At 35.0% G+C, this 18,654-nt stretch overlaps 1 protein-coding gene across 1 annotated transcript in view; it reads left to right on the forward strand.

Moving 5' to 3' along the window:
* The window catches only part of Larp7 (La related protein 7), a 29,454-nt gene extending 11,014 nt beyond the window's left edge, over positions 1 to 18,440 (forward strand). Inside the window, exons 3-8 of the mRNA XM_089635483.1 lie at positions 1,917 to 2,084; positions 5,508 to 5,876; positions 6,125 to 6,265; positions 7,187 to 7,364; positions 14,978 to 15,210; positions 18,144 to 18,440. Coding sequence (XP_089491609.1) covers positions 1,917 to 2,084; positions 5,508 to 5,876; positions 6,125 to 6,265; positions 7,187 to 7,364; positions 14,978 to 15,210; positions 18,144 to 18,383 — 1,329 coding nt within the window. The 3' untranslated portion in view covers positions 18,384 to 18,440. The remainder of the gene's footprint in view (positions 1 to 1,916; positions 2,085 to 5,507; positions 5,877 to 6,124; positions 6,266 to 7,186; positions 7,365 to 14,977; positions 15,211 to 18,143) is intronic.
* Positions 18,441 to 18,654: the final 214 nt, after the last annotated feature.

The raw sequence follows: 18,654 nt of genomic DNA on the forward strand, positions 1-18,654 counted from the left end.
TATGTCTCAATTATGAGAAAATTGTTTTCATTTGTTAAACATTTTGTATATGCAGACGATACGGCGCTCGTAATATCGCACGAAGATCTGGTTACTGCAATGAACCTTATGCAACATGATTTTATTGCCCTACTGAAATGGTCGCATGATGCAGGCCTCTTTATAAACGCCAAAAAAACTAAAATTATGCACATCAGATCTCCACACGCCAGATGTAATGTAATTCCTTCATTATATACACACACATTTGACTGCATACATAAAAATGTTGCACAGCCCTGTTCATGTGAAACCATTGATTTTGTCAAAAGTTATGTATATTTGGGTGTTACTATTGACTGCTACATGAAATGGGATGTACAAATTGCTAATGTTTGTAAACGTCTACGAGCTATTGTGGGTAGGATTTATAAAATAAAATATTTCGTGCCTATAAGTACTTTAAAGTTAATCTACTTATCTCTGGCTGAATCCACTATACGTTATGGAATTACTTCTTGGGGACATTCTTGTAAAACTAATATAAGCTATATACAAACATTACAAAACTCCATTATAAAATTGTTAATCCATAAATATGACAATCAACACAGAAGTAACATTAAATTAATATACAAGTCTCTGAATATTTTACCTGTCAGAGGATTATTGTTTTATAATATTGTAAGTCAACATGTTATATTGTCTGATTCATTGTATAGGGAAAGAGTTTGCTATAAACATAACACAAGATTCACTCAAAATGAAGGACTGGTAGTTCCGAAATGTACTAATAAATATGGTGAAAGAACTTTAAACTATATAGTACCCAAAATGTTTAACTTATTACCAATGACAATTAAAAATAATAACATGTATACTGCCAATGTTAAATATAATCTAAGGAAATGGTTATTGGATAATAATGATCTATACTGATGCCCCTGAAATGGAATTCATATTCTTAGAAAATGGAAAAACAATTATTTTATAATACCTGACTACCTACCTCTATTTATGAAACTATTGATGTACTTGTTGATAATACTAATTTGTTCATACATTTATTTTTACTTGCTTATTTTATAAGGCTTTTATGTTTTATGTTGATAATACTAATTTGTTCATACATTTATTTTTACTTGCTTATTATATAAGGCTTTTATGCTGCTATTTAAACTTTTCTGCAATGTAACCAATTTATGTAATTATGTACCGTTCAAATTGTATCTTATGAGTGTATAAATGTTGTCTCTATGTCCCTGCTGACAAACTACACAAGTAGTTTAGCGGGTTTAAATGTGAATAAATAAAAAAAAAAAAAAAAAAAAAAAAAAAAAAACGCATCAGCCAAAATAGAGCTTTAAAATATCTAGAAGCCAAAAGTGATTAATTCTTATTATTATTAATATATATATATTTCTGTTCAATCTGATATAATTATGTCTACCGTTTTTAATTTTCTGAATTCTGTTCTGTTTTCTTTTCAAAATAATATGTGTAGTGGAATTTTAGTGAAGAATAGGACAAGCTGTCGTGAAAAGGATTCTTACCCGCGACATTATTTTCAGGAAACGAGCATCATACAAGCACCACCAAGCCAAAAATTAAAAAAAAATCTAATTTACTTTTGTTTGTATAGGTAACTCTTTAAAGTGACAATGTATCGTTATAAACGTACGATATACACCTTTGTCAAAACAATACCAAACTAAAAGAATTCTAAAAACATCGGAATATAAACGTTTAGCATACGGGAATATACGGAGTTCGTTAAATGTTCATAATGTACGGACGCTTTATTAAAAATGGAATGAACTATAAAATATGTATTATATACGCGGTTTCCAAAAAGGCGACACAGCGTTTTTATTTCTAAACCTACCATTTTCTAAAATATATATTTTTATTTGTAATTAAATATGATATGTTCATAGGTGAAGCGAGTTCTCCCGATGGCAGCATACAACGCGGACGCACGCACCATTTACGTGGAAAGTATTCCTGTCACTGCCGACTTGCAGTGGCTAACCAACATCTTCCAAGCTCACGGACAAGTGGCCTACATCTCATTACCTAAATATTTTAACTCTAATAGGATAAAGGTTTGTTTCCAAGTCTTTTATTTCGAAACGATTAAGTACCCACCTTCCTAATCATCACTTAAATACTTCAGTACTTTCATCACTTTTGTACAGTTTGCTATGTTTTCTGTGTATTTCAAATGCGCTATATACATCTTGTTTTTTAATTTTCTGTAAAAAAAAATAAAGTTTTAGAAACTAGATAAAATTATCTTTCCGGTTTATGCATTTAAAATAAACTTTACTATTTCTAAATAATAAAATTTTAATATCAAACCTGAAAAATGTAGTCAAAAACGATAACCACATTCTTACTCAAAATTTTACTCCATTCATAGAAAAATTGAGAGAACTAGATATTTCGAAAACACATTCGTTTTGTTTGGGGAATTTGTAAGAAAACTGTACCTTCACTTTTATTTCGGTCGTATAATAAAAAATAAGATATAATAAGTTAAGCCGATTGTTATAATAGCGCCGCGAAATATGAATTATTCATTTTGGCTATTTTTAGGATTTTACTAAGGATTCTTGCATAAATATTTGAGATAAACTGGAAAAAAATATTATTTCTCTTTCTAATGTCAAAAAATTAAGTATTTCCGCAATAGAAAATTTTTTTTTTTATAAAATATGGACGCCCGGTCAAATATGATCGTACTTGCGTGGGATTTGAACCAGACCTCCGGATTTCTAGGCGAGATTCTCGCCCCTCGACCATGGAGGCCGTCAAAGAACACAGAGGCCATGGTGTCACATTACAGTTTCTTGCATCTGGAGATTCATATATGTACAAGCCTGATGGCCCACATGAGAATCTCCAAAGAGCAGCTGTCAAAAATTGTTCCTGAGGTTTGTTGGGCCCTCCACAATAAACTTAAAATACTTTATTTGAAGGTGAGTTCATGGTAGAAAAAAATCATCAATTACGACATTATTTATTTATAATTTATTAAACTTATTATTATTATGCTCGCTCACTGCACATAACCTCAAAAACTCGTAAGATTTATGCTCCGAGACAAAATGCTCCGAGACAAAAAGCACCGCGCGGCGGCTCTCAAAAAATTACATAATCCCCTCCCCTGCCGTACGGTTTTGAATGCTCGAAGAATGTATTCCATCCGTCACGAAAAACACAACAGGGGAAACGCCCCCTTTTCAAATGTTTGAGGAAATGTTTGTCGTAATGTTTGAAATAATGTTGTGGAAACGATCGCTGGAGACCGGGCTTAACATCAACAATGAAATATTATTATTACGCTAGCGTCTGGACGGTCTAGGCCCTCTGATTGGTCGAATTCAAATCGTATGTTTCGGGTAAATTCCGCTAACTTGAAAATTAAGACCCGATTTCATACTAAAATAGGATCGCTCATGTAATACGAGATTTCTTCAAAAGCGTCATTTCTGCTCATATAATTTTTGGATAATATCGAAGAAAATATGTTTTAGAAAGTTAAATCCATTGGATTAATTACATTACAGTAAAAATTATCCACAATTACGTTTTATATATTTGACGTCTGTCAAGAATCAAACATTCTAAGGTTCCTTAAAAATGTCAATCCCTCCTTTACCGGCCACTGGAGTAGTTTCCCTATTGGCCGACAGAGCGCATAAGAGCGATATACAAATACGTACAATTTCATTTATTCAAACAACGGTAATTATTTACGTGAAACTACCGTTTTAATACGCATTTACAAATAAAACAAACATTTGATTCAACGTAATGACAATAAACAACAACTCTTTGCATGTACGATTTTGAAAAATATTGATATTTAATTTTTATTTTAATAAAAAGACAAATAACTTTGTTTACATCACTTTATTTGTACACAATCAACATGTTTCGTGAAAAATGTTCACTTCTTCTGGATCAAACGTATACTGAAGAAGAACATTGACGCAATTACATTACACATTAACAACTCCTGAGTGATGTAAAAAAAGTTATTTATTTTTATTATTATAAATAATGCCATCATAAAGTGAAAACCTTTCCGAAGAAGTTTTCTTCGAAAAATTGATATTTAATATTATTTACGTAGATAATAATTTCGCAGTATTTTGACAGAACACCGATATGAAGTTAACGCATAATACGCATGTGTTTGTAGGAAGTTTAGGCACTGCCAACCCAATAAAATAACATGAAACACAATTGGAAGATAGAAACGCTTCGTTGTTGCCAACAAATATCTAATCTGACATGTACTTATATGTATAATAAAACAATCATTTTACCAAAATGGTATTTATAAATGGTAATTATTCGGAATCGCTGGACAAGGATAATACGAAATATTTTTAAATAAAACCTTCTGATTTACCTTAATTAATATAAAAGGAATCTGATTGTATTTGGGAAATTTTTAATTTTAACATTTTAATTTTTAATTACGTAAAATGAAAATTCGCTTTCGTTATATGGGATGACAGCCGGAATAATTTCTATTGATGACATTTTCTTTTGTTGGTATTTTACCTTTACCCATTTAGGCAATTATTCGGGAAAGGAAAAGTTTTACCCGAACAACTGCCATCCTTATTATGTCTAAACTCCTTCCTGTTCCGTGTTTTAACAATATATACTCACCCTCTCTCTGTGAATGACCTAATATCTACCTATTAAATGTAACTGTTGTTAGTATCACTTAAACTGGGAGAAGTCCAACCAGGTGCCGCCCGCAGGGCCTAGCAGCAAAAAAACCGCAGAGCGGGTTTTTAACTGCTAATTATTTATTATTATTTTAACTGACTGCGACATTGAGGGGCAGAGCAGAATGTTTAACAGTGTGAACACACTCTGCCGTTGCTTTTTTTCAATGCAGTGTGGAAGTGAAATTTACCTTATTTCAATCCTTCTGTATGAATATGTACAACTGTGAACTTTAGTCCAAATATAAGCAAACTTCTTGCAACAAATTGTTAGTGCACTATAATAATATATACAGAAGGCTACAGTACTGTACTAGTGCAGTGCAGTGCTGTGCTTCAAGGATGTATGCTTGCGGCCGCAACTTAAATTATGGTAAAACACTCTATACAAATATTATATTACAAGCTGTACCCCGCCACGCGTTGCTGTGGCTCAGTCTGTCTGTGCAGATAGAGAAACAATACCGCGTGTTGCTTTTATGTCCAACAGATGGCTCTGTTTTTCAAAACGAGATGTATTTATCTGTCACATGTGACATCTATGTAGTATAGATATATAACAACACAGGCGTATTGGAATGCAACGTTGTGTAAACATTTCAAAGCAATCGGTGAAGAACTTTTGGAGATTCAAGATTATGTACAATCGAACATTTACATTTCTATTTAAATAGATAGATTATTAAAATTAAATTTTAAACAGTCTGAAATTATTTCTCATCTTGCTTCGAAATCAAATTGTAAATGTATTGGAATCTGACAATATGAAATTTGTAGGGCTTCGCGTTTGTGGAATTCAGCAAGGAAGAAGACGCCAAGCAATGTATGGAGAACTTTGTCTCCATGGGCTGCAAGCTCCCCACCAATATCAAGGCAGAGACCCTGGCCAGCTGTCAGGGCTTCCAGCCTGATGTTCCCGATCACGCTCCTGCTGCCGCTGCCAAGTCTGATGCTGACCTCAATCTAGATCCAGAAATTAAGTATGAGGAGAATGATATTAAACAAGACAATGATCAGAAGGAAGATAAGGAAGACATAGCAGAGCCACCAGCCAAAAAGAAAAAAACAGTAGAGAAGAAAAATACAGATGAACAACAGAAGGATGATAAAACAGCAAGCGTTGAAGGTGATAAAGAAAGTAAAAATGTAAGTTATTTTTATAAATTTTCTGAAATGGTTATTCAACATAAATATATTTGAAAGTATGTTTTTTTTAATGTGTGTAGGTACAAAATTAGTTTCGTGCTCTAGGACACTTTATTTTTTCACTGTTTTCTGTTACCGCTTGAAAACTGAAACAAAGAGATTTTCCCGCAATGCCAGAATGAAGAGTCTTTGTGGTTTTTTGGAAAGGGTGAACTAAGCTATACATTTATTTGTGTCCCGTATTTTAGGAAAAGACGCAAGAAAGCGGTATAGATGTGTCGGATAGTGCTGCCGAGACGGAGGTGGAAGGAGCACCTGTTAAAAAGGGCAAACCTGTCAGAAAAAGAAAAACAAAGGACAGGAAAAAGGCGCATAAAGTACACGAAAGGGTAAGATAATTATATTATTTTCAACGTTACCACTTTGGAGTTAGTAAGGTGAGTCGGAAAGATGTAATGGTTATCACAGCGTTTATTGAAGTTGATATGATTACTCCGGACCGAACATTATCGGTGGCGAAGGCCGATGGTCAACTCTGTAGAAGGGGAGCTGGACGGTGGTGGAGTGGTCATGGAGATCAGTGGAAGTCGGTGGCTCTACACCGTGTTGGTGGAGACCGGACTTGTAAGTGATGCTCATCACAGGTGGTAAAGACCGTGGGTCTTCCAGGTGCTCCGGTGAGGATAGATCCTGAGGTGCGGTGGACCTGGTTGGCAGATGATGCGAGCGCTAATGGCCTCGCTGTTAATTCCTGCAGAGTCGTTAGTTAATTGTAGCCTCATTTTAGGAACAGGTGACGCCGAGCGTGGTTCGTCCCTGGCCCATGGCGGCACGGCGAGGCGCGGAGTTCACGGCATGCATGGTGAGACGCGAGTGAGGGAGGGAGCGACAGGGTTTGTCGCCCCGCTCAGTTAGCGACTAACGCTGGTATGGAACTGACTCACTTGTAAGACTGACTTGCCGCTGGCAACAGGTAACGTGTCAACAGGTAACGCCGGGCTTGGTTCGTCCCTGGCCCATGGCGGCACGGTGAGGCGCGGAGTTCACGGCATGCATGGTGAGACGCGAGTGAGGGAGGGAGCGACAGGGTTTGTCGCCCCGCTCAGTTAGCGACTAACGCTGGTATGAAACTGACTCACTTGTAAGACTGACTTGCCGCTGGCAGTAGCGTTGTTACCGTAGTAGCTAATTTTTTTAGATCATTTAATTAAATTAGTTTAGATTAGATTTTGTTGAGAGACCCTATGTATGTGTATGTAAAACTCGGGCAAGATGTTGAGTATTGATGGTTATTATTTTGTTAACTGTAGAAGACATTGGCTATGACTGCCCGGAGTTTGCAAGTCCTGTCCAAGTGCGAGTGGAAGGTGCTCAGGAATAAATACCTCCAGATGCAGCGGAAGCATATGAAAGCTCTGAAGCAAGTTCTACGCACACAGCACACCTTGCCAGCCAACAGAAATAGGCAGCATACCCCCACAGCACTAGGTAACTATTATACACATTGTCTGGAAACTAGTAGTACAAGCGGGAAACTAGTGAATACAGGGAACCAAAAAATTTTTTTTACAATTGGAAAAATTTAATAAATATTATTTGGCTACTAAAGGGTTAAAAAATGTTGGAGCCGGGTCTACATTTAAAAAGACAATAAACAGCTGATAGTAACCCCATAGCGACCAATCAAAAAGGTTGTACCATTTGATGTATGAATGTAATTTTATTAACTGATGCTCACCTTGAAGAGTTCTCCGCAAGAACCAAGAACCAACGCAAGTGTAATTTACTGCTCTAACGAAATTGTATATTTGTAAATTAAAAAAAAAAAAAAAAAGAAAATAGAAACTTCTGTAAAAAAAAAAAAACCAATCACATTGACTTTTTACATGTTTAAAAAAAATATATTTGAAACACCACTGTTTTATCCTTACACTATAATACCCACGCTCAGGCTTCGCCTTTGTGGGATTTTTTTGTTACTCTTTCATTCTATATTACTATGTATGTACCTGAATTGTATATGTATCAAAAATTTTGTTAATAAAAAAAAAATTATAAAAAATGAAGGGTATTATCTGATGCTGTTAGGACGGGTTGTTTCGGAGAATCTGAACAATTCATCAAATTTCAACGTTCATTTTCAAGTTCTGTGAAAGATTTTTTCAAGTTCTGTTTTTATTTCAGTTTTGTCAAGCAACTAGCCTACAATGATATAAAAACAGAAATTGAATAAGTCTTTCACAGAACCCGAAAATGAACGTTGAAATTTGATGAATTGTTCAGATTCTCCGAAACAACCCGTCCTTAGTGTCCTCGAGGTGATTTTTCACAAAAATGGCACTATACAAATTATATTCGTATTATTTTTACTAACCTAATTTACCTATGTAGGTTCATATTTTTTTTTTTTTTTTTTGTATTAGGCAATTCACCCTAAAAAGAGTGCTATGTGCCGTTAAAGTTAGGGGAGATGGTTATAATTTTATGGAAAATCTATACGGGAATAGGAAATCTCAAATATTGAAGTCATTCAAGTCTATGAACTTGTATAGAACTGAGAAAATGCGAGAATTGTTAAGAGAAAGTAAATAAGGAATACTAAGGGGAGATTGGTGGGTGATTTTTATAAGTAAACGATAAATGCCTTTGAAAGATGAATGATTTTTACAATTAAAGAAAACATGATCAAGAGTCTCATTTTCCATGCCGCACTGGCAGAGTGGACTATCTAGGACCCGGATTTTAAACAAATGGGATGCAATGGAGCAATGACCAATTCTCATTCTCGAGATACAGGAAATAAATCTTTTGGATTTTTTCTTGCCGTGGAACCAAGGTTTACTTGGTATATGATTTTGTATTCCAGCATAAAAAGCACCAGTTCGGGTTTTCGTATTAGACCAATTTTCTTCCCAGGAGCGAATCATATTGGATTTAAGAATTGGGATGACGTCAGAGATAGGAATTCTAAAATCTAAAGGATTAGAGCCAGAAATTGTTCCAAGTTTAGCTAGAGAATCGGCTTTCTCGTTAACCTCAATTCCCAAATGGCCAGGGACCCAAACCAATATTGTCTCGAAATTTAATTCATTTAAAGATTTAAGGGTGTTTCTGATATTATAAATAATATAGTCTTCTGGTTTATGGATATTTGAGGAAATTTTCAACACTGCGCTTAGTGAGTCAGTGCACAGTAAGGCTCGTCGAATATTGAAAAGCTGGATTTGGCTCAAAGCTTTTTTTTTTTTTTTTTTTATAGTGAATACCTCACAAGAGTCCCAACTGCTCCCGTCTGGAGCCAGTGAGACTATGGCATCCCCAATTGGGGGATGTTGTGAGGCTGAAGGTAAGTGGGGAAGGGAAAGAGGAAGGTGGGGAAGTACCTGGCTATTCAGATCTAGTCACTAAACACGGTTAAAGCCATTTGGAGCAACGTTTCAATTCTGAATGGTGGTCTTACACCAGGGCGATACTGGTAGTATCTTCCACTCTGGAACGTGCCGCAAATATACTATATATTATTTTAATTAATTAATTGTGAAATAGCACAAATTAATCAAATAAAATTTATTTGCGCACGCCGGGTTCGAACCCGCGACCTTCGGAATGGCAGTCCAATGCGTTACTACTGGACTATGCCGGCCGTCAAAATTGTTCTTGTTCAATTGCGAAGCATTCTGCAGTAAATATAGAAATTTCTTTAGGCAATTTATAAGACAAATCTAAATCGAATTCGGGAATGTGTACCGCAGCTCCACAATCTTTGTTATCAGACTTAGAACCATCTGTGTAAATGAGTGAAAATTCTGGAAACTTAGAAGATGTAATGTTTTTAAATTTTTCCTCAACATTTTGATTAGATGAGGTTAAAATATCAGTTCGGAAGTCTGAAGTTATAACATTGGGGATATAATTGATAGAATCAAATGGGATAGTGAAAATAGGAAGGATAGGATCTTTTTGTAGATTTTGGAGGGAAGAGGACAGAGATTTGAATGAAAGAAAACTTTTTAGAAGGAGAGGAAGTCGATTTTTATCTGTCGATCTTTTTTCGTTATTTAAGTTATTGAACAAATAATCAAGGCTTTGTTCTAAAGGGTGACGCGATACAGAAAAAGATTTAAAAATATATTTATCAGCCAGGAATTGTCTCCTCAGAATTAAGGGGGGATCAACACATTCTACCTGGAGAGAATTAATTGGAGAAGATTTCATCGCTCCAATAATTATTCTGAGCGCTTTCGACTGAATTCTTTCAAGTTTTTTGTCCAAATATTTAGGAAGAGGATCGAAAAGAAATGTTCCATAATCCAAATGGCTTCGCACTAGAGCACCATACATTAATTTAAGAGTAGTAGGATGAGATCTCCACCACACTCTGGAAACAGCTCGCATAATATTTAGACCCTTTTCACACTTAGCCGAAATGTTCTGAATATGCGGGAGCCAGGAAAGTTTATGATCCAAAAGTAGTCCAAGAAATTTAATTTGCTTAACGATTTGAAGAGGGACATTATCAAAGCAGACAGAAAAGGGGGGTATTTTTCTTTTGCGCGTAAAAGCCACTACTTTGGTTTTAGACGTAGCTAAATTCATCCCATTTGTCAACAACCAAACTTTAATATTATGTAAAGCCAAATTCAATTCCTTCGCAGCGCGCGATAGATTTTTGTGTGATAAATATATAAGGAAATCATCAGCAAAATAAAGTCGCTTGATAGATGAAGGAATTACATTGTCTAAATCACTTATATATATATTAAATAATAATGGACTGATTACGGACCCCTGAGGTAACCCCTTCCATAGTTTGCGATTTATCGTTTTTGAGGAAAAGTGGATAATAATGGATCTGTCTGTTAGTAAATTAATAATAAATTGAACTAGTTTTAAGGGAATTTTTATTTTAATTAATTTTTCTTTCAAAATGTTAATTAATACATCGTCGTAAGCTGACGAAAGATCAAGAAATGTGGCCAGAGTGCAAGAATTAAGGGACTGAGATATACGGATGTCTGTTGTTAATACACTTAAATTATCTATGGTTGATTTCTTTTTCCGGAAGCCATATTGATTAGGAGAGATAATTCTGTTATTTTCAACAAACCATTCCAATCTGTTCTTTATCAAGTGTTCTGCTACTTTCATTAAACACGACGAAAGAGCAATAGGACGATAGGATGAGATTTCAGATGGATTTTTGCCAGGTTTTAAAATCGGAAGAATTTTTTGAACTTTCCAGACTTCAGGAATAAATCCCGTTTCGAACATGTAATTAATTAGGGATAAAAAATATTTAACCGACATGTCTGAGAATGCTTTAATGAAACTATATAAGATTCCATCAGGGCCAGGAGAAGAGTCTGGAAGGGAATTGATTATTCGATTTAATTCACTTACTGAGAAAGGAGAGTCCAGCCAGCTAGAGTGAGATGGATAAGAAATAAAGGAAGGCATTTCCTCACATCTGGCAACTGACGGAGGAGCTATCTTATCAGCAAAACCTATAATAATTTCTTCTGGAATATGTTTGGAACGCTGGGGAGTATATGACGAACCGAATTTTTTTAAATTGGACCATACGGATGACTGGGGAGATTCAGGAGACAAGCGTTCACAGAATTTTCGCCATCCAGACCGCTTTTTGTTTTTCAAAACGCGTTTCGCTTCTGCCTGGGCGCGTTTCACAGAAAGGTAATTTTCGAAAGACATACATTTACGGAAAATGGAAATTGCTTCTCTTCTGGATTTAACGACACTAGTGCATTCTTCATCCCACCATGGGGTGGAATGTTTTATCTTAATGTTTACATTACGTTTTTTAAGTGTTTTTTCTGCAGCTTTTATTATCATGTTAGGAAATAATTCACATTGTAAACTAGTGTTGACAAGGGAAGACTTAGATGCTTGAACAATGGAGTCTAATTCTGAAGAAAAATTTCTCCAATTCGTGTCTTTCGTTTTAAATTTAAAACTATTGTTTATCGAAAAGGAATGCGTGGAAGATAGATGGTGGAAGGTAATTATTATAGGAAAATGGTCACTGGAAAGTGGATCTTTAAGAATGTTCCAAGAACATATGGGAATCACCGAAGATGAGCAAAGAGATAAATCGACTGCACTTTTCCGATGTTGAGGGGCAGTGAAACGAGTTGGAGATCCATCATTTAGAATACATAAATTATAGGTATCCATAAATTCTAATAGATTATGGCCAGAACGGTTTGTTAACTCACTGCCCCAAGAAGGAGAATGAGCATTGAAGTCCCCAAGTATCATATACGGGGGACGAATCTGGGATATAAATGTTGACCATTCGTTTTCAACAAAAATTGTAGAGGGAGGGATATATATTGATAGTAATGTAATATCAGATACAACAGCTGCTACTATCTGAAAATTATTGGGGAGAGTGTTGAAAATAATTTGTTTAAAAGGGATAGAATTATGTATAATAAGAGCAGTGCCACCTTTGCCATCCAGTCTATCATGTCTTAGACAATGATATCCAGGAATCTTAAATTGGTATGAGGGTTTTAACCACGTTTCGGAGATGGCAGCAACTGAAATATTATGTTCATCAAGTAACTGTACAAGATCAATTTTGTTGGCGAATAGACTTCTACTATTCCATTGAAGTATTTTGCTCAGTTGCGGATACATCGGGAAGGCTAGAGAGTAAAGATTTCATATAATCGGCAGCGTTGGACGGTACTTTATTGTTATTTGAAAGGATCGTAATTAATAGGGTAATTAAAGTTTGAATAAAAGAAGAATTTTCAATCATGACTTTAGGTAAGATATCGGAAGTGGAACAGTTTTTTAAGGCAGTCCCATTGGGAGCCTGGGATTTATTATTCCCATTCGGGTTAAGTAAAAGATCATTATGTAGTTTTTTATCGAAAGAAGGAATAAATTTTGGATTAGATTTTATCGGTTTGAAAATTGTTTCTTTGTGGGAAGATGATAGAGGGGATTTAGGGGAAGAAAAATGAAAGATAGAAGCGTTAGACGTTATCTCTGCAAAAGATTTTTTCGTAGGAGAGAATAATTTAGAAGCCTGAAAGTAGGAAATGTTGTCTGCAGCCATTGACTGTTTGATATTTCTCTGTCTAGATAACTCTGGACAGGCCACACTAACAGCAGTATGGTTGCCCTTACAATTAATACAAATAGGGTTATTCGTTGTATTTTGACACTGTTCAAAGAGATGATCCTCTCCGCAATGGAAACAACGAGGAGGGGAACGACAAATAGGTTTTGAATGGCCAAAACGGCAACAGTTGAAACATTGGATCGTCGGGAATCTGTATACTTCAACGGGAAGAGCGTTATAATAAATAAATACACGGGATGGTAATGTTTGACCTTCAAAAGTGATAACAACGGATTGGGAAGGTTTCCATATAGTGGTGCCGGTGGAAGTATCCTTGAAATTCAAACGACGTGCTTTTAAAACTTTTGGAGTTAATTGAGAGTCATTAAGAGCGTCTACTATTTCTGTTTCTGATAGATCGGTTGGGATACCTCTTACTCTGCCCATTCTGGTTAAATTGAAAGTAGGTATGAAAGATTTAAATTTATTATTTGAAAGAGAACCTATTTTTTTAACAAAATCATTAGCTAATGTGGCGGATTTAAATTCTATGGATAGTTTGTATCGACCTTCCGGTTTTATTGATCCATTTATAATACCGAGGTTATTGAGTTTTGAGCTAAAAATAAATTTACCGAAATCCAGGGGATGAATTATTTTCCCCTGTTCGGTCCTTTGGACATTAACAATAAATGGAGCTGAAGATGAAATAGAATACATAAGCTCAATGGCTTTTGCTTCTGTAGGAATGGTATCATTATAACTTCCATGAGAGATTGGGGATTCGTTTGTTTGTGAAAGAGATTTAATTTTAGGAGGTACATTAAGACAAAGCGGAGGTCGTCGTTTTCGGGAAGGAATGGTTACAGAAGCTTGGGAATCATCAGAATCGTAGACGTCTGCAATATTAGAAATGGACTCAGGGTCAGGAGGTCGATTTTCATCCTCGTCCATTTCAACAAATTAAAAAAAAATGAAACAATAAATACTATTTAAGAAATAATAAATGATAGAAATAATACACGCAACTGCGTCGCAAACTAATAATAGAAACAAAAATAATGAATACGAAAATGTAACAATAAATAAATCTTATCTGTACGCCGCGCCGCCGTCAGTCAGCCGTCAAACACAGAGCACTGGAAGTAAACACGACTGCACACTACCGAGGTTCGGTGACTACTCAGGTTCATATTTAAAATGTATGTTTTTAGTTATATTTTAACCCCTTAGTGTCGGAGCAGAAAATCCTCAAAATACCCCCGACCTAAATTACCTTGATGAGTTTTACTCAAGTATCAAAGTAAAGACCTTTTTTTTTCTTCTGTAATTATTTTCTGGTAAACAGAAAATATATCTTATTAATACATATTTCACATTATCGTAAGACCTTTCCACAGAATAGTCAACTTTATCCATAAAAAAATCTTTCGTTTTGGAGACAACTGACAAATGAAAATTTTTTACTTGAATATACGAACTGGTTTTATGATTTCTACAAAAACCTGAATACCCTACACAATAATCTAAAGGTAATAAAATAAAGAAAATAAATTTTGAGATGCACAGATAAAATGTTTTCTAGACAGTCAGAGAGGCAGAGACTACATTCATGAAATAAAAAGTTGCAACTACATTGATTGTTATTAGCGCAAGCGATTCTGATTTTGTCCTCTTACTATTTTCAAAGAATAAATGTTAAAATCGAATTGCAGAAAATTCCAGCATGGATGATATTAGAGCACTCACATATGAGCAAGCGCCGAGTACAGTCTTAAAAAATGTCGCTCACATTCACCGGTTAAGCGGCAAAATAAATATTATAAACTAAGTATATGAGTTTTTATAAGCCAAGTTCCTTTGTGATAAATGTATTAATGCATTTTAGTTTTTTCTTTGTTTTCCCTGGACCGCAATTAAAAAAAAAATCATCCATGCCCGAGCAGAAAGTACTTGCCGACCCCGGCCCCAAAGTCATCAAAATTAAAAACATTTAAATTTTCAGTAGGTTCTTCAGAGCAGGCGATGGAAAGTGAGGGGGCTGAGACGGGGGCGGCCCCCCCAGAGATCCCCTTTGTGCCGGGGGTGGTGGTGGCAGTGCGGCTGGCAGAGCCCTGCCTGGACGTGAAGGGGCTGCGCAGGGCCACCAAGGAGAACGTGCACGTCTCCTTTGTGGACGTCAAGGAAGGACAGATGGATGTGCATGTGAGGATGGATGACGCTGAGGCTGCTAAACAGGTGCGCTATTAATTATTTGTACTGTTGTGTAGCACTTCAATTGTCATCTCGGCTGTTATCATCACCTCGCCTCATCTTGTAATATCTAATATTCTAGTCCTTTATGTAAGAATTCACTTAAAATGGTATAGAACTCAGTCGAAGCGATTGAATTCTAAACTTCAGATGGGTTTGAGGCATTGATGCATTATACTAGATTTGCGCTGTCTAGTTAATTTCATTTTAAAAATAACCCCACATTAGGAGTGATTTCACAATACCATCATTTCCATCAAATTCCGCCGCCTCGCTTAGAAAGCCTAGCCTAGATAATATAAATACATGTTCCTTAGGATATAAAACAGAACACAAAGTTATTCCTCAAAGCCCATAATGTAGTTTGCGCATTTATCAGTCAATAAGAGAAGTTCGAACAGCGCACGTCACAAATATGGAGATGAACTTAACAATCCAACTCTGTTTAAACTTGTTGTACAAGCGTTCAAAGTCGTAAGCAAAACCACTGAGATTTTGTGCCAGAGGTGTTGTAATAATATTACCATATCATGGACACAAAGCCCTCTAGAAACTAATACTTACGGCTACTTTTATATGCTGGGCTGAACAATAAAGTCTGAATCTGGAAAAGAATTAATAAATTACAAAATTTATTTTATTTTTGTTTTTGAATTCTGTACATTATACTGTATATATTTTTACTACTGTGCATTTTTTTTTTTAAATTTACCACAGTATTTATGTAGAATGGTGTATAATTATTAAAGAAAGCAATCACTTTGTGACTTAACATTATCGTTAAATGAAAAGTTATTTTGTTTTTAACCACTTTATCAGAATTAAAACATTGTGTCGACTATTTTTGTTAATACTCAACCTTCTTCACATAGCATTATTGTAAACTAACCTACTTTACATTAAATATAATGTAAGATTAACATAATGGAGAATAAATCATATAATGTTGCATATAAACACGTGAGCCGAACTGCCGTGCTGAACCACGGCTTATGGGAAAGAGAACGAAGTAATCCCTTGTAACGTTTTGCACTATTCCTGGCTCGGCTCGTGTTTCTGTTCGCAAATTTTTATTTTTTATTGAATATACAAACACATTACAATAATTTACAAATGTAGATATTTCGAGGCTGATTGCGAAAAAATTAGAAATTTTTTACAAAAATTGCCCAACTCAATTGAGAAATTATTTCTCATGTTTGAGTTGGGGAGTGTTGTGAGTCATTATGGTTTATAGGTTGTAAAATTTCACTAGTTGATGTAGCTAAAAATTAACAAATAGGTAGCTATAAAACTAGATGATAAATTTGATAACACTATATAATTAAGAAAATAAGAAATTTAATTACAAACTAAAAAATATAACTTAAATAATATAATAGTTATTAACCTTTTGAACGCGTTAATTTGCTCCGTTTTATCTATACCCGTACGCGGTACATATTTTCAAATACCTATGCACGCAATTAAATGTCAAATTATAGCATTCTGGCATGATTTATTGGACTATATAGACAGAACAGATTATTCTCCACAATATGATAACAAATCCTCGTGTGTCAACACTCTTAGATGTTTATAAAAACAAAAAGATAAAATTTCATACAAAGACGTACCGTATCTTTTGAATGTGGTCCCGCCATTCACTCGGCGTGTGTGTACTTAGGTGATAGACACAAGTGGGACACCATGATCACTTATCATTTTTAGTTATGAATGACATACTAGTACTAACGCCATCCGTTGACAAAAATGTAAACTATAGCACTCGAAGGCGCAAAGAGGCTCACTTGATTATCGATGTTTTTTAACGAAATACAATTTTATTTTCGAGAGATTCTTGTAGATGTCAGCATCGTGATAGTTCTACGAATGTTCAAGCGAGCGGGAAATAAATTTATGTCAAAAGACCGCAGGAATATCGGCATTCAAAGTTTCCGTATCAACTGTTGATACAGCCGCGTGTGAGTATGGACTTTTTGCCGTAACAACAGTTGATACGGCCGCGTGCAAAGAGTTAAAGTTAGAAAAAATAAGATATAAAAATAAAAATGTACTTATTAGGTACGAAATAATAGAAGGTAGGTACAGTACTGGTTGTAAATTGTTCAAAGACCGAGCTGGCAATCTTGTATGAAATGGGTACTTAATAAAATGCAACAACAATAAACGCATATTTGGAAGTTCATAAAAGAACTTTAGAGGATATGTATTTTTTTTAAATATTAAATTTTGTTTAAATATATTTTTTATTAATCAATTTTCCTAAATTCATAACGTGAATTTAGGAAAATTTAATCAATAAAAATTACAAATGAGTTCATATAAACAATTATTTGAAAAATGTATCCAATGAAATTAAAACTTGTGATTACCGTTGGGTTTATCTAAAAGTTGTTTGATTTGTGATTTGAAAGTTTTGTAATTTTTTTCAGTTTTAATTTTATCCGGAAGGGCATTAAACAATTTTATACCTTGATAATTATAATGGTGTTGACCAGCACTAGTTTTACATTTAGGAATTTCTAAGTTACCACGTGATCTAGATCGGTTACTTATTTTTGTAGAAATTGTTGAATTGAAATGGTCTTTATGAATTTGTAACAGTGCATTCTTTTTAAAAAAATTGTTTAAGCTTAGAACCCTAAACGAGTCAAACAGTTCCGTGGTTGGAAATATCGATGGTTTTCTTAGGATGACTTTCAAAATTAACCTCTGAACCTTTTCTACAGGTGAAAGGTTAGTTTTGAAAGTCCCTCCCCAACCGATTATACCATATTGTAATATGGATTGGGCAAGAGAAAAATATATAATTTTAATCATGAATAAGCATCAATGATGAGGACAGAGCGGTGCTATGTGTTTTGTACATTAAATATTATTATGTTATGTCTGAAACAAACATTGATTTTCCCCAGTACGCAGCATCAGGAGTATTTCCCTTTGCTCGTGTCCTTACGGGTCAAGAGGAACAGGACTACTGGGAGGTGCTGAAGAAGCAGCAACACGACAAGTTCAGCAGCAAGCGGAAGGTGCGCGGGCGGGACCGCTTGGTGAAGAAAGCGCAGCAGTTCGTAGACTCTAGAGACACCAACGGCAATGGCAACACGGGTGCCGCTCTTCACCTTCCTGGGAAACATATTCGCTTCGATGAATGATCTCACAAATGTGCATCGACCCCTTTAAATAACTACTGTTTTATACAGCTCAACCAACCCTACAACTTGAATTAAGTTAGTATTTTGTTGGTTTTATTGTATGTATGAAATATATAAATCTATTTTAAAAACAGTCTTATTTTTTTTTCTCATAGAAAGCAAAACCTTTGCAGCTTTTTGGGATTTAGGAAGGGAGGTATCTAGAAGGGGGTGAAAATATATTTAATTATTGAAGACAATATTAGTGATTCCCAAACAAAAATTTGAAACA

The sequence above is a fragment of the Hesperophylax consimilis genome, chromosome 9 (genome assembly GCF_061612785.1).
Source record: "Hesperophylax consimilis isolate HC1 chromosome 9, BYU_Hcon_1.0, whole genome shotgun sequence".
NCBI lineage: Eukaryota > Metazoa > Arthropoda > Insecta > Trichoptera > Limnephilidae > Hesperophylax > Hesperophylax consimilis.